Source organism: Callithrix jacchus, chromosome 8, assembly GCF_049354715.1.
Source record: "Callithrix jacchus isolate 240 chromosome 8, calJac240_pri, whole genome shotgun sequence".
NCBI classification, from domain to species: domain Eukaryota; kingdom Metazoa; phylum Chordata; class Mammalia; order Primates; family Cebidae; genus Callithrix; species Callithrix jacchus.
In genome coordinates, this window is record NC_133509.1 from 58,615,846 (window position 1) to 58,637,478 (window position 21,633).

At 53.9% G+C, this 21,633-nt stretch overlaps 2 protein-coding genes across 8 annotated transcripts; one reads left to right on the forward strand and one right to left on the reverse strand.

Annotated features, from left to right (window-relative positions):
- The first annotated feature begins 1,114 nt into the window (after positions 1–1,114).
- On the forward strand, positions 1,115–2,443 carry LTB4R (leukotriene B4 receptor). Its single transcript, XM_009005838.5, has one exon. The coding sequence runs from the start codon at positions 1,247–1,249 to the stop codon at positions 2,351–2,353; it is 1,107 nt and encodes a 368-aa protein (XP_009004086.2). The 5' UTR covers positions 1,115–1,246; the 3' UTR covers positions 2,354–2,443.
- A 1,508-nt stretch (positions 2,444–3,951) lies between these two features.
- Positions 3,952–20,234, reverse strand: ADCY4 (adenylate cyclase 4). 7 transcript variants are annotated; one of them, XR_013521119.1, is made up of 26 exons: positions 20,147–20,234; positions 19,657–19,841; positions 17,923–18,120; positions 17,654–17,815; positions 16,905–17,054; positions 16,349–16,497; positions 16,160–16,271; positions 15,321–15,448; positions 15,013–15,171; positions 14,596–14,728; positions 14,256–14,429; positions 11,686–11,729; positions 11,467–11,553; positions 11,228–11,297; positions 10,787–10,884; positions 9,787–9,871; positions 9,542–9,679; positions 8,882–8,992; positions 8,442–8,626; positions 8,154–8,238; positions 7,603–7,761; positions 5,324–5,570; positions 4,919–5,026; positions 4,687–4,801; positions 4,242–4,366; positions 3,952–4,159 (listed from the first exon to the last, which is right to left on the reverse strand). XR_013521119.1 is itself a non-coding variant. In XM_035260228.3 (26 exons), the coding sequence occupies exons 2-26, from the start codon at positions 19,813–19,815 to the stop codon at positions 4,007–4,009; spliced, it is 3,234 nt and encodes a 1,077-aa protein (XP_035116119.1). In that variant the 5' UTR covers positions 19,816–19,841; positions 20,147–20,234; the 3' UTR covers positions 3,952–4,006. The 7 variants fall into 7 exon arrangements, 6 of the variants coding, with proteins under 6 accessions (XP_035116119.1, XP_078190754.1, XP_078190755.1 ...); XM_035260228.3 differs by having other exon boundaries at positions 5,324–5,470; XM_078334628.1 differs by lacking the exon at positions 16,905–17,054 and having other exon boundaries at positions 5,324–5,470.
- Between the last annotated feature and the right edge of the window lie 1,399 nt (positions 20,235–21,633).

A 21,633-nucleotide genomic window follows, 5' to 3' on the forward strand; every position in this document is an offset into this window, starting at 1 on the left:
ACTTAAGCCAAGGACAGAGTTCTTCCCCCTTCGGCATTTACTGATGTACCTTCTTTAAATTACGATGTTATCTAACCCAAACCCAGACCCAGGACCTAGTCACAGCTCCAACCTACACTTTCTATTAATCTGGAAAAAAAAAGCAACGAACTACATTATTAATGCAAAAAGCAAAGATATCAGCATTCTAGCCTCTTGATCTGAGGCCCATTTTCCTTCTCTGGCTTCCTCACCTCCTCCCATATGATACGATTCACTACTTTGTTCAGTTCTCCAGTCTAGACCTGCATCTTGAGGCCACACCCAGCCTACTCACTCCCCACACCCCTCTTTCGTCTCTCACTACCCCTTCCTGGTCTCTTCTCATCTGGCCCCATCTCTGAGGAGTACTCCTGCCTTCTGGGTTGCCTGGAACACACACTATCCCCCCTCCCAGTGAAGGGAGTAGGTGAGGGTTTCAGCCCCACCCTTAGGAAGATGCATCTTCCCCCTCCCCTGCTACGTGGTACTTCCTCTCTGGCTGACTTAGCTAACAGCCCTAGACCTGGGGCCCGGCCCTTGGCACTGGGACAGGTCCAGGAATAGGCTACACCACCCTGCCCTGACCCTGAGATTGGCACCAGCTTCCAACCAGTACCTGCCAAAGCGTGTAAGTAAGTATCCTGGGAACGGCAGTGGTTGGGGTGGTGGTGGGACGGTGTGCAGCCATGAAAGAAGGTGCAAAGGAATCTCCAAAGAAAAGTCTGAGCAGTGTACAAAGTTGGGAGGCTTTGTCCTCGTCACTTGTCCACTAACTCCTCTCCATCCCTGTTATTTCTGGTTGACCTTGGGCATCTCTGGGGACAGTAGGCAGGTGATTGGGAAAGTTATGGGATTGAGGGACTCAGAGCCTGGCGGGGGCAAAAAAGCTGGCCTTTCAAGGGGTGCAGCATTGGTAGGAAGTCTCTCAGTTTGGTCCTGGGCCTCAGGGTCTCCTAAGGAGAGGAGGCTGAAAAGGTCTGGAAATGCTGCTGCTGCTGCTGTGGTCACTGTATATTTTGCAATTGGGTCTGCGGGCAGGAAGAGGCCCCACAACCCAGTTAGGAAACTAGTCTTTGTACTCAACCAGATCCCTTTAAGACAGTTGGCCAGCGGTGGGGGCAGTATATTTCAGAGGGACCTCTGATGCTGCTGACCCTGGAGACAGACTGGAGTTCTCAGGCTAGGTGTCTCCGTGGTGTCAGGAAACACTTGGTCCTCTACTCTCATGCGTGTGTCCACACTCACTCTCCAGGTCCTCCCGACGGCCATGAACACTACATCTTCTGCAGCACCTTCCTTGCTAGGTGTCAAGTTCATCTCTCCGCTGGCTATCATCCTACTGTCAGTGGCGCTGGCTGTGGGGCTTCCCGGCAACAGCTTTGTGGTGTGGAGCATCCTGAAAAGGATGCAGAAACGCTCTGTCACTGCTCTGATGGTGCTGAACCTGGCCCTGGCCGACCTGGCCGTATTGCTCACTGCTCCCTTTTTCCTTCATTTCCTGACCCAAGGCACCTGGAGTTTTGGACTGGCTGGTTGCCGCCTGTGCCACTATGTCTGCGGCGTCAGCATGTATGCCAGCGTCCTGCTCATCACAGCCATGAGTCTAGACCGCTCGCTGGCGGTAGCCCGCCCCTTTGTGTCCCAGAAGTTACGCACCAAGGCTTTGGCTCGGCTGGTGCTGGCAGGCATCTGGGTGGTGTCCTTTCTGCTGGCCACACCCGTCCTCGCGTACCGCACAGTGGTCTTAAAATCGAACAACATGAGCCTGTTTTGCTTCTCGAAGTACCCCACTGAAGGGCACCGGGCCTTCCATCTAATCTTCGAGGCCCTCACGGGCTTCCTGCTTCCCTTCCTGGCTGTGGTGGCCAGCTACTCCGACATTGGGCGCCGGCTGCAGGCCCGGCGCTTCCGCCGCAGCCGCCGCACCGGCCGCCTGGTGGTGCTCATCATCCTGGCCTTCGCCGCCTTCTGGCTGCCCTACCACGTGGTGAATCTGGCCGAAGCAGGCCGCGCGCTGGCCGGCAAGGCCGCAGGGTCCGGGACCCTGGGGCTGAAGCTGCAGCTGGCCCGCAAAGTGCTCATCGCGCTCGCCTTCCTGAGCAGCAGCGTGAACCCCGTGCTGTATGCCTGTGCCGGCGGCAGCCTGCTGCGCTCGGCGGGTGTGGGCTTCGTGGCCAAGATGCTAGAGGGCACGGGCTCCCAGGTGTCCAGCACCCGCCGCGGGGGCAGTGTGGGCCAGAGCGTCAAGAGCGTCCCCGCCACTCTGGAGCCCGGCCCTGCCGAGAGCCTTACTGCCACCTCCAGTCCTCTAGAGTCAAGCGAACTGACCTAGGCCTCGTGGAAGGACGCTCACTTTTCTCCTGGCAGAATGCCAGCTCTGAGCCAGGAGCAGCAGGGGTATGGACAGCATTGGGGCGTGGGAGGCGGGGGGGGGGGCGGGGGGAGAAGTGGAAGAAGAGGGAGGGCTGGAGCAAGTGAGAGCAGAGTGAGAGAGTGCTCCAGCCTGGCTCCCACAGGCAGCTTTAACCATTAAAATTGAAGTCTGAAATTGCGTCAGCCTTGTTGAGTGGGGTACATGTGCTGTGGCTATCAGGTTGCTCGTGGGCATCCTGGTGGGGCCCCTCTCAGTAGTTTAGAGTCATGTCCTTTGGTTCCCCATGATTTACAATGTTGGAAGGGACACAAAGACAGACATAGACTGCCCCCAACCTAGAAGATTCCAAGTCCATAGTCTGCAGATCATACTTAGCAAAATACAGTCCACAGACTCTGAAAGCAGCTTGTCTAGAAAGACAACCCATGCAGGCTTATCACTCCAGGCCCTGTGACTCAGGGACCTTTTGAGAAAACAGAACTGCTGTGAAACATCTTCCCTGAAGCCTGTGACAGGTATCCTTGTTAGCATGACCCCAACTTACTGCCAATAATCTTTGTCCTCTCCATAGGAGATGTTCCTGGGGACTGCCTTCCTTCCCTCCATTTCACAAGGAAACCAGACTTGAGGACCAAGTTATTAGATCTTATTCCATAGAATTCTGCACATCAGCATCTGCTAACCTCCACAACACACTCTGGTACAGGGTGGGGCTGAGGGCCCCAGGAAACAAAGATTCCCAAAAGTGAGAGGCATAAGTCATTATTTCCCAGAGATGACTGTTGTTGTGGAGAAACTTGATCAAACTCTGTTCTGACAAGGTTTTAGGAAGATGGCAACAACAGTGGCAGCAGTGTACTTTTTGGCTCTTTCTCATTACAAAAACAAAACAGCAAGTAGGAGAGTGAAGCCAAATATCCACATGCAACATCCACAGCAAACCTAGTATGTTAAGATATCTCCCATGGACCCAAAAATATGAGCCAGTGAGAATGAGCTGTCAATACCTCAAGACCCATGTACCAGCATCTGTGCAGACGGATGCAGAAGGAAGCAAAGGGATATCGGATGGACCTCTAAACTGTCCACAGGTCCTTACTGGAAAGCATAGTGTACCAATCAGAACAGCAGCGGAAACTGGGAGGGACCTAATAGATTATTTCCCAGGCCTCTCACCCATTCTGTATAGTGAGCACATAATAGGTACTTATTTAGTGTTTGTTGAATGAATAAAGTTCAAATGACATTTCCCTGGAGATTCCTCCAATATTTGTGAATAGTGGGCAGGAAAGGGTAAATCTTTGTTTTGAGTCTTGTGGCCAAATTATGCTTCCAAGGTGTACAAAATACTGGAATAAGTTGACAGAGAGGCTGAGGGAGTTATCTTTGTGAAAAAAATCACTCCCTTCCAACATGCTCAGTCTCATATGCATGCATGTGTGCACACATGTGTGTGCACACACACACACAGATTTGGCCTGGGAAGAATACTTCCAGCTGAAGGGCAAAGAGAAGGTGATCCCAAGCTATATAAACAGCTTCTGACATCAGTGGGCTCCAGACATCCCAGAGTCTTCTCTTTATTGAGGTTCTTAGAAGGGGAATAGGGTCTCAGCCTAGGGTTGCTGAAGGAGGTCCAGTTCGTGTCAAGTCTGTGTTCAGAAAGTAGGTGCAGAGCTGCCCTTTGCCTTTCACCTTGATGACACCCCGGCTGTAGCAGGTGTAGCCCAGGGACTGTAGGGCCCAGGCTGTCTCCTCAGTCACCTACAATTGGAGGGGGTGAGGGAATATGGAGGTGGCCCTATTCTTAGTCCCCCTCCCCATGCCTCCAATGTGGTTTTCTCACTTGGATTTTGCCAAGGACTCCTGTGCTCTCCATGCGGCTGGCCACATTCACTGTGTTGCCCCAAATGTCATATTGTGGCTTCTGGGCCCCAATCACTCCAGCTACTACTGGCCCATGGTTCAACCCTGATAAGGGATGTGGTAATGACAGACTTGGAGAAGGAAGAGGGAAAGAGGAAGCACAAGAAATTGGAAGGAAGGGAGAAGGGCATGGGGGGTGGCCCTAGAGGAGAGGAGGTGTCGCTAAGGCTGGAGGAATGTAGCTTAAGAAAAAGAGTAAGAAAGTATTGTACTTCCTGGGCCAGCAGCTGCACACCCCATCCCAGGGAGTCAGTCTGGAAAGGGGCTTCAGGGATGAACTGGGAGCAACTAACAAAGGACTTGGAGTCGGGCAAGCTCAGGAAGGTGAGAGGTACCAGACTGCTGCAGCAGGGGAGGTCTCTCACCCACACGCAGGCGGAAGTTGTTGAATGAGTGCTTGTTGATGACATCCAGCTTAGACCCCAGGGCCACGGCAAACTCTACCATAGTGCCAAGGTGGCTGCAGCTCCGCTCAGCATCCTGGCAATGGGCCCCCCCCACCAGGGTGGGCCAGTAAGGGCACAAGAATAAGTCCCACTGTTGGGCCCATCAATGAGAGACCAGAGGAGGGTGGTAGGTAAGGAAGGGTCGCCATACCTGTTGTGCATCCTGCCCAGAGGTGGCATTTAAGCCTGTGGCTGCCATGTAGGTGCTGCCGATGGTTTTGATCTTCTCCACCCCACTGAACTTGGGCTTGGAGAGCAACTGTATAGAGAGGAGGCCTGTCCCCAGTCTCTCTTGCTCCTTCCCTCCCCTCTCCCAGAAGCCCAGCCCTAAGCCTTTGGAGCTAAAGGATCAGGCTGTGGGAGTGGGGATGGTGTCAGGAAGGAGAGGGTTGGTGGTGAGCAATGTTGCTGGAGTGGGTAGAGCTGGGGGATCAGAGGAGGTGAGCGGGTGCTGTGGAAGGGAGGATTGACCTCATGGCCAGAAGAGCAAAGTGGAAGGAGGGACTGGTGGGAAATTCTAGGGACACAGGGTCTGGGAGACTCTTGGAGTTGTCACCTCATCAAAATCAGCAATTATTTCATTGAGCAGCCTCAGACACTCTAGGCCCTCACGATTGATGTCAGATTCAGAGTAGAACTCCTTGAAGTCCGGGACTGAGGCGAAGAGGACACAAACACATTCGTAGGACTGGTGGTAGAGATCCTGGGAGAGCAGGAGACTGAAGTGAGGGGTTTGTATCACGTTCCTCCCCCTTCTGGGTCTGTGTGGGACCCTCCTCCCTGTGTCCACACTCCTGGTCTCCCTGTTGAAGAAGAATTGGGAAGGAGGGAGAGGAGTAGGGCCAGGCTACCCCAGGGATATGACTTAGGAGTCAAAGCTTGGATCTCATTGTGATTCCAGAAGAGACAGAAGTTTGGGGTCAGGATCACCTCACAGCAACATGCAGGGAGTCACTCCTAGAACTGGGATCCTGTCAATGTGAATTATTTTTATATCCCATCTTATTGCTGAAAGGTGTTTAATTAAGCCGGCTACAAAACCAAAGGTATAAAGTGTTTAAGTCACTTAAGATAGGTACAGAATGAAAGATAAAATAAGCAACAATAGGGACTATGGGGCAAAGGGAAAAGAAGGGCAAGATGATAAATATGAATCAGATCTGAGGGTGGCTCACAAAATGAGTGCCATGAAGTCCTTTTTAGACCTAGATTTTGGCTCTCAGCTTTCTAGTAGCCAAAGTGAAGAGAGAAAAGGATCGATTACAAGATTTCCTGTGTCTGTAAGAGAAGAAACAAGAAGCAGAACTACTCCTGGTCTTGAAAGCAGGGAGCAGGTGGCGGGGGCATAAGGCTGTGGAAGAGCTCTGGAGCTGTGTCTTTTAACACCCCTCAATATGAGCCAAGAGCATTTCCACAGCAGAAGGCCAGCAGGTGGTGGTACAAGTAAGATGGTACAAATATGTGGGTGACTTCCTGATGGTTTGGCTAGAGCAAGAGTTTTGAGGATCTAAAGCAGCAGCATCCAATAGAAACTTTTGCAGTGGAAACGTTCTCTATCTGCAGTGTCCAATTCGGGGGCCACTAGCTGCAGTGGCTGTTGAGCTCTGAAAATGTGGCAGGTAAAACGGAGGAACTGAATGCTTTATTTTAATTAATTAATTTTAAATTTTCATAGGGCTAATGGCTACCATATTGGATAATGCAGGTCTAGAGAGAGGGGTGGACTGTATCCTCCAGACCAGTGGTCCCCAAACTTTTTGACCCAGATGGAATCAGATCTGAAGGTAATTCACAAAATGAGTGCCGTAAAGTCCTTTTTAGTCCTAGATTTTGGATGGGTTTTGTGGAAGACAAGTTTTCCACGCACCTGGGCAGCGGTGGGGGGATGGTTTTGGGATGAAACTGTTCTATTTCATCAGGCATTAGTTATAGGTTGGTGCAAAATTAATTGCATTTTTTTTTGCCATTAAAAGTAATTAAAGCCAGGCGAGGTGGCTTACTCCTGTAATCTCAGCATCTTGGGAGGCTGAGGTAGGTGGATCACTGAGGTCAGGTGTTGGAGATCAGCCTGGCCAACATGGTGAAATCTTGTCTCTACTAAAAAAAAAATAAAAATTAGCCAGGCATGGTGTCGGGCATCTGTAATCCCAACTACTCAGGAGGCTGAGGCAGGAGAATCGCTTGAACCCAGGAGGCGGAGGTTTCAGTGAGCTGAGATTGTGCCATTTCATGCACTCCAGCCTGTGAGACACGAGTGAAACTCTGTCTCAAAAAAAAAAAAGTAATTACTTTTAATTGTATTATTTTTAACGGCAAAAACTGCCATTAATTTTGCACCAACCTAATCGACTACCACAAGGAGTGCACAGCCTAGATCCCTTGCATGTGCAATTCACAATGGGGTTTGAGTTCCTCTGAGAATCTAATGCCTCTGCTGATCTGACAGGAGGCGGAGCTCAGGCAGTAGTGCTGGCTCACCACTCACCTCCTGCTGTGTAGCCTAGTTCCCAACAGGCAATGGACCAGTACTAGTCTGCGACCTGGAGGTTAGGGATCCCTGCTCCAGACAGCTCCCATCAACACCTGACTAAGCTTCCGGAATGAATGGAGTGGTCATGAGTTAGAGAAGACATGCCTTCTAAGTAAGAATTTGAAATACAGAAATTTTGTGTTCACCAAAGACAGAACCTAAGATCTTGTGAAAACGAAGTCGCTTGACAAGCAAAAGGGCTTGGGTGTGGGGGGTCTAGAGAGGACGGGTCATAGGTCAAGACTTTCATCTGAAATGAGGCCCTAAGGTATCCCAGGCTTAGGAGTCAGGGGGTTAGGAGTCACCTCGTTGCGCCGGTTCTGGCCAATGAACTGGGGGGCCACGTGCGCAGGGAGCACATTCTCCAAGAGCAGCCGAGTCAGGTTCTCCATCGTCTCTGTCTCCTCGCGCTCCTGCCTCAGCTTCTTCTTCCACAGGAAATCCAGGCGGCAGTAGTACTCATTCTGGGGAGGGTCACCAAGGGCCATGGGGAGACACAGAGCAGGGGAGGCCCAGCTCCTGCGTGTTAAGCCCCAACTCCATGTTGCCTGAAACTAGCCCCACCCTATCCCCAGTTTAGGGCTTAAGGTGCAAGTATCCTTGGAGAGAGACTATCCTTGAAACTAGATTCAGACTAGTGATACAGAAGTGGCAACGGACTTTTTCTTATGCATGGGCTTTCCCAGATTGGGGCGTGGGAGAAAGAAGGGGTGGGGAGGGAAGGAGAAAGAAAGGGAGCAGGAAACCTTGCTTAGAAGCTTCCAACAGGCATTCAACACTGGAAATTAGAAAGACCAAGTCACAAATGTGGGACCAGTCATAGGTGTGCCCTGGAGGGCTGAGCTGGGTGACTTACCTGGCGAGCCAGGACAAGGAGGGTGAAGAAGAAGATGAAGAAGGAGATAGCACCCATCAGTTTGGGCTCCTTCAGCACTCCTGGCCTGAGGGAGCCATGGATCAGGGTTGTCCCTCGCTCTGCCCCTTCCTGGCCGCCTCCCTGCCCCCAGTGCCCATGTAGGCCTCCACTTCCCTCCCGCTTTGCCCTGTGGGTGATTCAGTTCAGTGAGGCCAGGACAGCTCTGCTGTGTCCCATCTCACCCCCATCCCAGGGGGTCCAGCACCTCTGTCCAGCAGCTGTGCACACCTGGAGTCCAAGGGGCCCAGATAGAGGCGGGTGATGAGGCAGTCAGACAGCCAGGCATGGGAGTGCAGGAAGAGGGAGCAGGAGGCCGCCAGCCACAGCAGGAGCAGCAGCAGCTTCAGCTCGAAGCTCATGTGCAGAAAGAGGGAGCAGGAGAGGAAGCCCAGAACGCAGCAGTGCATGGAGTACTGTGGGGCCAGGCAGGGATCAGGAGTGGGCATGTCCCACAGGCAATGGGGGAACACCTGAGGGCTCCCTTCCTATCCCTCCCAGGCCCAGGTCCTATCTATGAGACAGGGAGTGTCATACACACAGATATACACTGGATGTGATTTATGTCTGTTCTAATCCACAGAATGGAATGTTCCTACACTCAGGGGGCTGTGGGCTTGGACTGAGGAAGGGTCTGCAGGAGGAGATTAAGGGCATGCAGGAACACTCACTGGGACACTGATGAGAGGCAGAGACCCAGGGAGCTCCCAGGAGAGGTTGGAAGTCGTGGAGGACACATTGAGAGCTTGGAAAGGGCAGTCTGATGATGCGGGGAAGAAGAACTGCAGAGGAGATGAGGAGCTGAAGAGGCTTGTGCTGGGTTTCAGCAGACCCAGGGATGAGTCACGGTCAGACTCACCCAAAGGGGTGGATCCTGCTATTTCTGGTTGGGAAGGGAACCTCAGCACTAGGGTCCTCACTTAGGGAGGAGTTATGGGAGGGGCGTCAAGAGTACTCTTCTGATGTGGAGACACTGTGTGGGCTCTTGCCAGCCACTTAGCCTCTCTGGGCCTTAGCTTCCTCTTTTGTAACTTGGAAGAGGAATAGAATTCTAGGAATGAGTCTAAATCCTGAAAAAGCAGTCAAGTGAGCTAAGTGGGGTTAAATAACTGCCTACACGGAAAAAGATAAGGACATTCACCAGTGTTATTAACAACTATTATGCCCAGATGATAGACTGCTGGTGACTGTAATTTTTTTCTATTTATACAACATTGCCAGCATCCCCTGGGCTTAGTCCAGCTGCCTGCCCAAATCCAGGGGTTCCCTTTCAGTCCCTGGCAGGTCCAGTATGCCCTGATGATGGTGGATAGGGACCCCTATGTCCTCACCAGGCTGGTAATGGCTGTGCCAAAGACAAGGAGAATGGTGGTAGTGCCCAAGGCTATTCTCAGTCCTGGTCGTGTGGCCACCAGGCCAGACAGTGCAGGCAGCCAATGCAGCAGCTTGGGGCCTTTCAGGACACACCTCTGTGGAGGGAGCATGAGCATCTTAGCCATGGGGCTGGGGCACCCTCTTCAGGACAGGTTGTGACCAGGGCTCTGCCATGCCACTTCCACCCCTCAGCCCACCTCACCATTAGGTCCTCTGAGAAGCAGACAAAAAGGAGGAGGAGGAAGAGGAGGAAGGTGATGCTATAGGTGATGGCCAGAGCTGGGGGCCTAAAGGGAGACAAAAGCGAGGCCTTGAAGTGCCAGAACAGGCTCCCTGTGTGCTCTGCAGGTGCTGTGTGAACCAGGTGGGAGATGGGGGAAGTGGTTCTGGGGATCTGGGTTGGCTGGCTTAAGGGTCTAGAACAGTGTTGGGGGGAACAGGGACCTATATAGTGGGCAGTGAGGGCTCACAAGGATGGCTGAGGCTACCGCAGACCGATCTCTGGGCCTCTAGGCCAAAGCTCTTTAACCTGGCTGCGTTTTCTTTTGTTTTGTTTTGAGATAGAGTCTTGCTCTGTTGCCCAGGCTGAAGTGCAGTGGCATGATCTCAGCTCACTGCAAACTCCTCCTCCCAAGTCCAGCGATTCTCCTGCCTCAGCCACCGGAGTAGCTGAGATTACAGGCACCCGCCATCACCCCTGGCAAATTTTCATATTTTTAATAGAGATGGGGTATCACCATGTTGGCCAGGCTGGTATCAAACTCCTGACCTCAGGCGATCCACCCACTTTAGCCTCCCAAAGTGCTGGGATTACAGGCGTGGGCCACCGCACCTGGCCACCTGGCTGAGTTAAGAACAAGTCCTTGTCCCCCCTAGCAGTGAACTAGGAATGAGGGACTACTTTCTAAGCTCATGCATTTGCTGCCAGATTTGGGTTTTTTAATGGAAACAAACCCCACTTCATGGGGATGTTGTTGGCACCAAAAGAGACACTCATAGGAAAATGCTTGTGCTGTGTAGAAAGTCCACAAGGTTAAGATAAGGGCTGTGATTATCATTTTCCCCAGAACACACATTTCCTCTGCAGGTAAGAGCCTGAAGCTAAGGGGAAAGGGTGAAGGAAGAAAATGTGGGCAGGGGTCATGAGGGCAAGTGAATCAGCTTATGACAGCCGGGGCCTCCCTTGCCCGGGGCTCTCTCACCTGTTTGTCACTAGCACCTGGATGACGAAGTTGGAGAGAAAAACCAGGAAGGTGCAGGCTTCGTAGTATTTGAAGGCAGGGAGTGCAGAGAGTCGGTACTGAAAGTGAGGGGGCCGGAGGTGGAGACAGGGCCCAGTGCTGCCCATCACCTTGAAGACATCACTCCCAGGCAAGGGGTGGGCTCCTCAGCCTCACTGCCCAGCCTCCGGTTCAGTTCCATGTAGACCTTACCAGTTCTCCAAGGAGCTACCCTCCATCCTCCCGCTACCACCCAGTAACTCAGTCTACAGAGTGACTTTCCTTTAGAGAGAGGCACAAGCTCCTCACTCCTAGGATCACAAACTAAGCAGACCTGGGGAGGACACCCAAGGGCTGACCCTTCCCCAGGGCTAAGGAACTAAAGCTGGGAAGTCCTTTGCTGCCGCCCACTCTGCAGCCCACCTCTTTCTCCATCTCCTTCTCTCTGAAGTACAGTGTCAGTGGGTTGAAGTCCTTTGACTGCTTCCATTGTCTGGTGGGAAGTGGGAGAGTAGGTGAAAGCACCAGAGAGCAGAGGGCAGGGTAGGGCAGGAAGAGGGCAGAGTGAGAGCAAGACAGGGTGGTCAGGCAAGTCTTCCCTCATGCCCTCACGGAGCAGCATCCCTCCTCCACCGCCCTCCAGCCCTCTTTGTTCTCCGTACTTCTGCGAGTTGAGCTGCTCAATGACCTGGAAAAACTTGGCATCCCCAGTGTCCAGTTCATCATCTAGTCCCCGGGGAGTACGGCTCCTGCACAGTGAGAGCCAAGCCCATCACCACAGAGACACTCAGAGCATCTGGGCAATGCAGGAGCAGCCCCCCAGGGTGGACGCAGGGGTCACCCAGACAGCCCCACTGGCAAAGACTCTCAGGACTCCTCACCGATCCAGGCTCCACTGGGGGCTGAAGGAAGCCAGGGCCTTCTCCTGTTGGGAGAGCACATGGGGGAGGTGGGCATGGTGGGTGTTTTCCCTGCAGTGAGGTAGACCATGAGCCACACTGCATGCTCTATACATGTCCTTGACCTTGGGCATTTGACTGGGCTCTTTCCCCTCCCTCTAATGACTTCTCTCTCTCCCAAATCCCACCTGCCCTTGAAGGGGAGGTTTGAACCTCCTTAAAGTTTCCCCCTGGCTGACTAGACCCCCAGGATCTTTTTTTTTTTTTTTGATGAAATTGTGTCTTGCTCTGTTGACCAGGCTGGCAGTGACACAATCTCGGCTCATTGCAACCTCTGCCTCCTGGGTTCAAGTGATTCTGATGCCTCAGCCTCCTAAGTAGCTGGGATTATAGGCATGTGCCACCATGCCCAGCTAATTTTTGTATTTTTAGTAGAGACAGGGTTTCACCATGTTGGTCAGGCTGGTCTTGAGCTCCTGACCTCAGGTGATCTGCCTGCCTCAACCACCCAAAGTGCTGGGATTATAGGCGTGAGCCACCATGCCTGGCTGACCCCCAGGATCTTTATACTCTTGATTTCCTCATAGTTTCTATCACTTCCTGGGCAACTCTGTCTTCTATAGGCTTGAGTGGCTATAGATTCTGTGACTCATTTTCCCTTAAGAGTGCACAATTCCAAAGGCAGGGACTTTCCCATCACCCTTGGATGCAAAAAAAAAAAAAAAAAAAAAAAAAAAAAAAGTCCCTGTTGGTTTAAATTGAAGTAGCAATGATAAACATTCTGACTCCTTTCTGACCTTTCCTGAGATCAGCCAGGCTGAGCTGAGAGGTGTAGTGGCAGATAACAAAGAAAGGAGAAGAAAGAAGAAGAAGGCAAGTAAACCTATTACAGTCATTCTCTTCCTCGTCAAAAGGAATGCGCAGTGCAAGGAGTGATATGAAAATGAGGAGGCAAAGAAAGCAGCTGCTGAGAGGGAATGAAGCTTTGTGGGCCACTGCCTAGTACAAGAAATATGGTGAGCATTTCTCCCTGCTCCCTGTGGTCCATGCAGAGGAAGCAGAGTCACGTGTCACATCATCCCTCAAGCCAAAGACTGGTACATGGGAGAGAGAAAGGGAGGAGAGATATTGAGAGGGAATGATATGTTCTAGGTGTGGGTCCATCCATGCACCTGTGTATGGGACTAACTTTTTTCAAGCTACCTATCTGCCCCCTCCCAATACCTGTAAATTATTTGAAGGCAGGGAAACATCTTACTGATTAATATCTTTTCAAGAACTGGCCTAATGCCTGCCACACAGTAGGTGTTCAGAAAACGTGGAAGGAATGAATGGATGAACACACACCCACTGCCCTACCACTCAAAGTTTCACATTGATTAGGGGCAAGCCGATGGTGATTCTCAGGGTATCTTTTTTTTTTTTTTTTTTTTTTTTGAGATGGAGTTTTTCTCTGTTGCCCAGGGTAGAGTGCTGTGGCGTGATCTCAGCTCACTGCAACCTCCGCCTTCCAGGTTCAAGTAATTCTTCTGCCTCAGCCTCCCAAGTAGTTGGGATTACAGGCACGTACCACCACCCTGGCTAATTTTCATACTTTTAGTAGAGACGGGATTTTACATGCTGGCCAGGCTGATCTCAAACTACTGACCTCAAGCTATCCGTCTACCTCAGCCTCCCAAAGTGCTGGGATTACAAGCTTGAGCCACTGTGCCTGGCAAGATTTCTAATCTTTGACCTGGCCCCCGGAACTTCAGGGGCTAAGTGGATTTCTGTGCTAGTGAGGTCCTGCCTCCGGAGACACCCTTGAACAAGGGGTCCGGCTCTTCCATCCTGATACTCCCTAGCCCGCACACTGGTGGAAAGCGGCGGGAAGTCTAGCATGGGCCCTGGCAGGCATTCCTACCATGTAATTGCACCTAAGGTCATCTCACAGTCCCTGGTCTTATAGCAAGCCCCACACGCCACTCCACCCACGCTGGAGTCCTCATCCTGCAACAGTCAGCTGAGCCTCAGCTTCTTCCTTCATCTTCCTCCTGCTGGCTTAACCCTCTGACCTCTCCCCTACCTCATGCTAACACTTGGAATTAGGCACTTCCTGCAATCACTGCTGCCATTGTCTTTCCCCGACTCCCCAATGTTGGGGGATTGAAGGAGAGAGCATGCAGTTTCAGGAACTGACTTAAACAGAGACATTTCCTGGTGCTATGGGTGCACAGCTCTAGAATCAGACTCAGGAGGAAGTGGGGGTTCAACTGCCTTTGTGATGTCAGGGGAAGACACTCTCCTGAGTAGAGGCAGGGGAGTTATGGACATGGGGTCTGTGGGGATCTTGTATTTTCTCTGAAGGGAGCTGGAGGGCTCTTTCTCTGGAAGGAGGGTCAAGGAAGAGCCTGAACCAGTGACTGGGGTGACCAGACAGTTCAGGACTTTGGGATGTCACAAATCATTAAGTGACTCACTTGTGGTAGGGGCAGGGAAGGCTGGGCTGGGGTCCAAGGATACTGGGGGTGAGTTTACCTAAGCTCTGGGGCTCAGGATGAAGGTGCACATACCGGGAGAGGGGTGGAGGTGGACACCGGGCTGTCGACATGGCTCAGGTGGGCAAAAGGCTTGGCTGCGCCCCAGGATTCCAGGTAGCGGGTCATCAGCAGTGATGGACGCATCTTGGAGCCCTCAAGCGAAGACAGCAAGCCTCGTGCAGTGCCCTTCTCATCCTCCTCCTCTGCCTGGGGCACATGAGGGCTGAGAGTAAAGACCACGGACAGTTCCTCATTCTCCCTCCACCCCCCACTAGGACCCAGGAACTCAGTCTCTGGCACAGAAGAGATCAGGCCTGTTGGCTGTGGGATGGTTTGGGTGGGCCAGCCTAGAGGGTCCAGGCTGGGCTTTTACCCGTGGATCGATGACCAGGTAGGTAGGCTCCCCTAGCTCCCGAAGGTAGGGGTCCCGATGTTCCATGCCTGCATCCTCCACAGCGTAAGCCCCTGCCAAAAGGGCCAGGGTAGCCCCTGTGATATGCACTCTCCTGGAAGGTGGGGAGCAGAAAGGGTTAGCAGGGAGGGCCTTTAAACCTCCTATTCCCCATCCTGCCTCCTGGCTCCTAGAACTGACAGACATCTCATGCCTTTCAAAGATCATTCCTGGAGGTGTGACTTCAAGAAAGACCCTGTTACAGGGTGTGCCTCCCAGCTCCCCTCCTTGTACCCTAGGGTCTCCTTGAGCCCCATATAGAACTCATCTTAAGGAACTAATGAAAAGGGTGGCAGCCTGTGGTAGGCCTGGTTGGTTGCCTAGGGCCCCAGGTCTCACCCTGGTACACCGCCTGCCTCCATGTGGTTAGCCAGTGTGACATCATGGGACCAAACATCATACTGCCACTTCTGCAGCCCGATGACTCCGCAGAGTACGCTGCCTGAGTGCACACCCACACGCATGTTGATGTCCACGCCGGTGGCTGCCCGAAGTTTCCTGAGCAGGGTGTGTGTGGGACAATCTGAGTCCTACCCTCAGCCTTGCCTGTGTCGCATCCCTGCTTCTCACAAAGAGGACTTCTGCCAGCCGCCTGTTGCCTCCCACATCCACCATCAGCATCCCTCCTGCCCACTGCCTGAGCTGACCTGATGGCCCGGCACATGTCCAGCCCCATGCGCACGCAGTTGATGGCGTGGTCTGGCAGTGAGAGTGGCAGCCCGGAGACACAGTAGTAACAGTCCCCCAGGATCTTGATCCGCATGCATTCATGCTCCTGGGAGTGTGTATGTGGGTGTGTAGAGGAACCTGGTTAGAGGCCAGAAGGGTAGGAGGGAGTTGGGAAAAGTGGGGAGTGTGGTATTCCTGAAGAACTTCCAAGGTGGGGTAGTGTCTAGGTCAGATCTAGGGACTCCTTTAGCTTGACATGGGGCTATCTTCCATGCAGATCTCTTTCTCAGAAGGGTTTCCTCAAGAGTCGGATGTCTGTGGCTCTTTCCACTTTTGGCATGTGAAGGGGGTACCCAGAGTTGAGTATATGGTACTGGTCTCAGGATTGAGGGGTTTGGGAAACTCAAGAATTGGTTGCTTGGAGGGATCCCTGGGGTCTAAGCAGGTTGCTAGGCTGAGGTTGCATAGGGCAGACATTTCTCTTGGAAGGGCCTCCTTAGGTTAGAATATCAGAACATCTCTATAGATTTGGTGGTAGTGTCCAGAGACACATCTGTTGGGGCTCTGAGCATGTTTGAGGCTTTGTAGTTGAGACGTCTGAGAAGATATTGAGAGATCTCTGTGGGTTTGAGGTGTGTGGTGAGCTGCTTCATGTTGGGAATGTTTGAGAGGGTTTCCTCCTTCTGTTGGAATATCTGGGGGTCTGCATGGGCTGAAGTGGGTCTGGGATCTTATGAAGTGGGAGTTTTCCTTGGAATGGGCTAGCCAGGATGGGATGGTTGAGGGTCCCTGGGTGGAGAAGGAAGCCCCCTCTGACCTTGGCGATCTGGTCGAACTTGCCAAAGAGCTCATTGAGCATGAGCACCAGCTCCTTAGGGGAACACTCGCTGGCCAGCCGTGTGAAGCCCACGATGTCAGCATACAGCACGCTACATAGGGCAGACTGTGTCAGTGGGGCCAGGGTCTCAGCCCACAGGCCCCTTCCCCCAGTCATCCTTCCTCATACCTGACTCCCTGGTGCCTCTTGACATACAGGCTGTGGAAATTGTTGGTGCTTTCTGGCCGTGATCCCTGTCCTGCCTGCAGCCGTGCCATGATCTCTGCCTTCATCTCTCGGGCCAGGTAGGCAGGGAGGATGGACAAAAGAAGGTGTTCCTGGAAGAGGCCACTATGAGCACCAACTCTTATGGACCCTAAAGCCATGAGCCCCTGTCCCCAAAATCACTCAGGAGCCCACACTGCCCTACCCACCCCAGGTGCTCTCCAGGATGCTCCCCCAAGTCCTCCTGCTGCACACAGAAGGGCCCCAACACTCCATCCTACACTGATCACCTTCAGTGACTGTTCTCCGCTTAATATAATGCTCTAAAGTGCTTTTTATAAGCTGTTGTTTGTTTGAGCCTCACAACCTTTTAAGGTGGGCAATACCCACGTTTTATACAACAGAGAAAACAGGTCAAGAAAACTGCCCAGAGTCACTCAACTTGTGAAGAAGCCCCGTTATGTAATCTAAGCAACTCCTCTCTTGGAACACTGGTCTGGCCTTCCTAGGCCCGGCTGACCTGGTGCTTCTTCTCCGTGTCCAGCCTCCGTCGCGAGTACAGGGAGCTGAGTGCCTCCCGGAACGTGGCCCGCAAGGCGCGCTCCATCAGCGCCTTATGGTACACTCCCAGCACGTTCCCGCATAGAAACAGCACGGCGTTTGCTGCCAACTGTGGGTGAGGGCCAGCCTCAGAGGATGCGGGCCCCGGGTGGTTGTCCTAGGTAGCTGGAGTCGGTCTCAAAGACTGGCTGGGGAAGACTGGACTCTACAGTGAGGGACCTAAGTATTGCTGGACAAGTGGTGCCACACTGTGGAATCCCGAGGGGCGTTTCCCTTCCCAGATACTCCCTGCTCCAGACTCTCGCTGCTGCACCAACATGACCTCTTAGGTCTGGAAACATTTGCAGGTACATTTCCTCTGCCTGGAATACCACTCCACTGTCGCTACTCACTCCTGTCGCACAAAACTTTTTTTTTTTTTCACGTTCTCTGTGAAGGTTTCATTAACCACATCTGTCGCCACCTGCCTGATCCCCCGGGCAAACCACGACACGACTCCCTTCCCTGAGGCTTGGAACCCTCTTCTGGTAACAGCAGGCACTGTACCGCACTGGTGTACCAGTTCCATGAAAGCACGGTTGGATCTGTGTATCCTTCGCCCAGCGTTGAACCCTGCCTTGGAGTCACAGCTCAACCATCCCCCGAAAGGAGCCTACCAGCAAGTGGCAGAGCCGTCCTGAGCTTAGCCTGTGCTACTTGAGTGCTCACCTGCGGCAGCAGTGCGGGCCGTGAGTCCGGCTGTGGCCCGAGATACAGCCCGAGGACCAGCAGATGGGAGAGTGAGGAGGCGAGGCCCGCGACGGCGGCGTCTCGCATGCCCAAGGGCAGCATGGCATACACCGTGAAGATGACGAAGACAAAGTAGGACACCTGGGGGAGGGGCGCGGGAAGTTGAAGGTCCTAGTGGCGCCATTCAAGGCCCGGCGTGGGATCGAGGCCCGGGCTGTCCCCGCTGCCCCGCCTGCCGCCCCTCTCACCTGGTCCCAGGCGCTCACCACGCCCCCGGTGAACAGGAAGGCGTGGCCTAGCGCTAGCAGCGCGGCCCACACCACGCCCGACAGGGGTCGCGTCCAGCGCTGCAGTCGCTGCTCGCGGGAAGCGAGGCCCAGCAGCAGCGAGAAGCCGCCCAGCGCGCACATCACAGTGGTCAGGAAGCTCGGGTCTGAGGCCAGCTCCTGTGGGCAAGGGGTGTGCGAGGCAAGATTATGACAGGGAGAAGGAAAGAACCTGGTAAAGGAAGAACCGGCAGCTCGGCCCTCAGCCCATTTCTGAAAGGTGTCTCGAGCCCAAGTACGAAAAGGAGGCAAGGCACCTCCACTTGCCATTCATTTTAGGTTGAACCATTTGAAATTGCTTGTGTCCTACTGTTTTTATCTAGACTCAGCAATCTCGAATGGATTTTGTTCGTTGGTTTTTTGTTTTGTTTTGTTTTTTGAGGCATCTCTCTCTGTCGCCCAGGCTGGAGTTTCGTGGCGCGATCTCGGCTTACGGCAACCTCTGCCTCCCGGGTTCACGCGATTCTTGTGCCTCAGCCTCCCAAGTAGCTGGGATTACCGGTTCCCGTCACCACGCCCGGCTAATTATTATTGTTATTTTGTATTTTTAGTAGAGGCAGGGTCTCGCCAAATTGCCCGGGATGGTCTCGAACTCCTGTGCTCAAGCGATCTCCCGCCTCGGCCTCCCAAAGGGCTGGGATTACAGGCGTGAGCCATCGCGCCCAGCCTCTTGCGATTCAACCTATTATCTCGCTGAGCCTGGGACAGCTACCCAGAAGAACTGGCTCCTATCCCCTATTTGTGAATCCATGACCTTTCAGACCCTCGGTTTTTGTTTTGTTGTTGTTGTTGTTTTAAAATCAAACGGGAACCAAGGCGTTGTGAAGCAAGTGAAAGATAGATCCTAGCTCACAAGGAGGCACTTCGGAATGAATGTCTCCAAATCTGGCCAATTTGCTCAGGAGATTCCCGGCGCCCGGGCCGGTGACTGGGAGCTTGGAGGGCGGTGGAGGCAGTGCTCCAGCAGCACAGGGCGGGCGTCCGGCACCTCCCTGGCTGCCAGGGCTGCGATCTCGCCACCTGCCTCAACTCTTCGAAGAAGCCTCACCGCCGTCCCCAACTTCTGTTCCCACCTCTTCCCGGATTTCGGCGTGGACCAGCAAGGATTGGCCGCGCCCGGTGATTTTCCCACCTTGCCTCCAAGGAGTGAAAAGAAAACCCGGGCCAGGCTGTTTCTAGAATTGGATTGAAGACCCCCTTCCTCCCCAAACAAACTGGAATGGTTTATTTCGGGACTTAGTGAGGGCCGGGTTGGAGGGTGCCTTTTGGGAGTCTATGGGTACAAGTGCCCCACATCCCCTAAGAGGGAGAGAAAGCCAGGAAATGAATTCCCCAGGGGCCTCCTAGAATTTCCCCTTTGGAAAACTGGAAAATCCGGCGATGGATTTATTGTGGAACCTGTAGACCACAGATGCCCCTAAAGTCTGTCGGAACCGGGACAGAAACGGGAAGCATCCAGGACTCAGCTTTCTCCCCACGCAGACTCAGAAGGGTAGAGTGACTTGCCCAGGGTCACTGCAGTTCCTTGCCAGGCTCAACGGTCCTTTCTTTCTCGGCTCCCAGCAGCGAAATCATATCGAAAAGAAGACCCCACCAACCCCAACCCCGAAAATGCCCCCCAGGCAGCGACCCTCCCGCAGCGGAGGCCCGGCTCACCCTGCCGCTGGCCCAGGCCACGGCGAGCAGTGCCGCGAGCGCGCAGAGCACGATCCCCAGCAGCAGCAGCAGCAGCGGGTACTGCTGGCTCAGGCTGTAGTAGGTCTCGTAGAAGAGGTCTTCGCTGGGGGGCGGCCGGAGGCTGAAGAGGCGGGCCATGATCTCTCCCGCCCCGAGCCCCGGGGCTGGCAAGGGCCGGGCTCCGGGTTACCTCCTTTGGCCCGGCGGGCCCCACCTGCGTCTTTTTCACCCTCTCCAAGCCGCTTTCACCCCGCGCCCCCAACCTCGCGGCAACTCCGTCTCCTTTTTCAGGCCCTCCCGGCGGCCTCCCAGCCCGCTCCCAGCTGGCGACTAGGGGATCCTTCAGTCCTTTCCTCCTCCTCCCTCATACCCGGAGTGTGGAGGTGCCCTAGCAAAACCTCATCGCCAGGGGGGCAGGACTTGGGGTTGGTGCGAGGGAGCCCCTGGTTCCCCTGTCCCCCGAACTCACTGCCCGCGGCGCTGGCGCAGCGGAGTGGGCTGGGCCAGGGGAGAGAGCCAGGGGTCTGGTGGCGGAGTCACGCTCGCCGCTGTGCTCTGGCTCGGAGTCCCGGGCGACAGGAGCTTTCCTCCCGGCGCCGCGGGCCCCCTCCCACTTCCCCGACAGGACAGCCCGTCCCCTTCCTGTGCAGAAGCCGGACTCCCCTGGTATCCTCCCCCACTTGGAGGAGGGGAGGATCCCCGCTTCAGCCCCTTCAGGGAAGGGCAATGTGGACCCTGAGAGAGATGCGAAGGGATGGGCTGGGGTGGACCGAATGGGTTGTGTCCGAATGGGGGTGAACGTTTGGTACTAGGGAGTCTGAGGGGGGCTGAAGACTGGTGAGAATGTAGGGAAGAATGTGGGTCACGATGGGGATCTAGGTCAGAGTCGGGGGCGCTAATTCCCCACCCCTCTCCAACTGGCTGGCAACCACTGCCACCAGGTTTGAACTGTTCGTGCTCCGTGGGAGGGGATGCTCGGGTGTGTAGCTTTAGGAGCCATAGCTTTCCACTCCTCAACAGCAGCTGGGAATCAAAAGGGAAGCAATGTCTAGGAAGCAACCTGAGTGTGTGTTGGAGACAGGTAGGGGGCATCATGACCTCCAAGAGCCTGGGGGCACTGTGCAGGGCCTGGTCTGTTATCTTTCACATGGACATATCCCTCCCTGTGGAGGCACAACTGAGTCTTGAAAGCTCAGAAGACAAGGGACCACAGCTTCTATCCCCAGAGTTTAGGGTTAGGGTGGGGCTGCCATCCTAGGCTTTAGAGGAAGGAAGCACCACCCTGAGATTAGAGTGGTCTGGGGAACCAGGCCTCTGGGATTCATTCCTTCCTGTTGTAGATGGCTGGGCCCTGACCTTGTGTACCAGGCTGTTGCCCATTCCCAGCCCCCAGCATCCCCACTTCCTGCCTTAGCAGAGCTGTGGTACCTCCCTCTCCCTCACTGGCAGCCCCCACCCCCATCCCAGTCCCTCCCTGCCCCTGGCTGAGCTCAGACTTTGGCTAGCATTCCATCATGTTTATTGGCTCCTGGGGGAGAGATCACAAAGTCAGTTTGTGGGCAGGCCAGACTGCCCTAAAAGGAAGTCAGGGGCCTCACTGGGTGGCGCTCTTCCTTAACTCTTAACTCTTGGAGGCAGGCTCAGAAGGTGCTTTATTTCCCACTATGATTATACCCACTCTGTGGCTCACTCTAGGCTTCAGGTTCTTTAGGGCCTTCTTGCAAACCTACTAGTGGGGGGTGCTGCCAGCCTCTGCCCATGCCCAAAGGTGCCAGACCCTGGGTGGGCAAGGCAGTTGTCTGTGAAGCATGAGTGGTGAGAAACAAACCTCTGGAACACCAAACTGAGGAAGGAAGTGGCTTTTTGTTTGGCCTGGAGCTGCGGCGGGCTACAGCCTCATTCACCGAGCTCCTCAGAAGCAGCTTCTCTCCCCTTTTAGAGGCTTAAAATACTAAA

Excerpts from the sequence above, each read along its gene's own strand:
- LTB4R (XM_009005838.5), top strand. The coding sequence starts at position 1,247 with ATGCGTGTGTCCACACTCACTCTCCAGGTCCTCCCGACGGCCATGAAC.
- ADCY4 (XM_035260228.3), bottom strand. The coding sequence starts at position 19,815 with ATGGCCCGCCTCTTCAGCCTCCGGCCGCCCCCCAGCGAAGACCTCTTC. Across the intron at positions 16,272-16,348 it reads AAGAGGCACCAGGGAGTCAG|CGTGCTGTATGCTGACATCG; the intron begins GTATGAGGAAGG and ends TGCCCTATGTAG. Across the intron at positions 4,802-4,918 it reads CTGGGCAGGATGCACAACAG|GATGCTGAGCGGAGCTGCAG; the intron begins GTATGGCGACCC and ends GCCCATTGCCAG.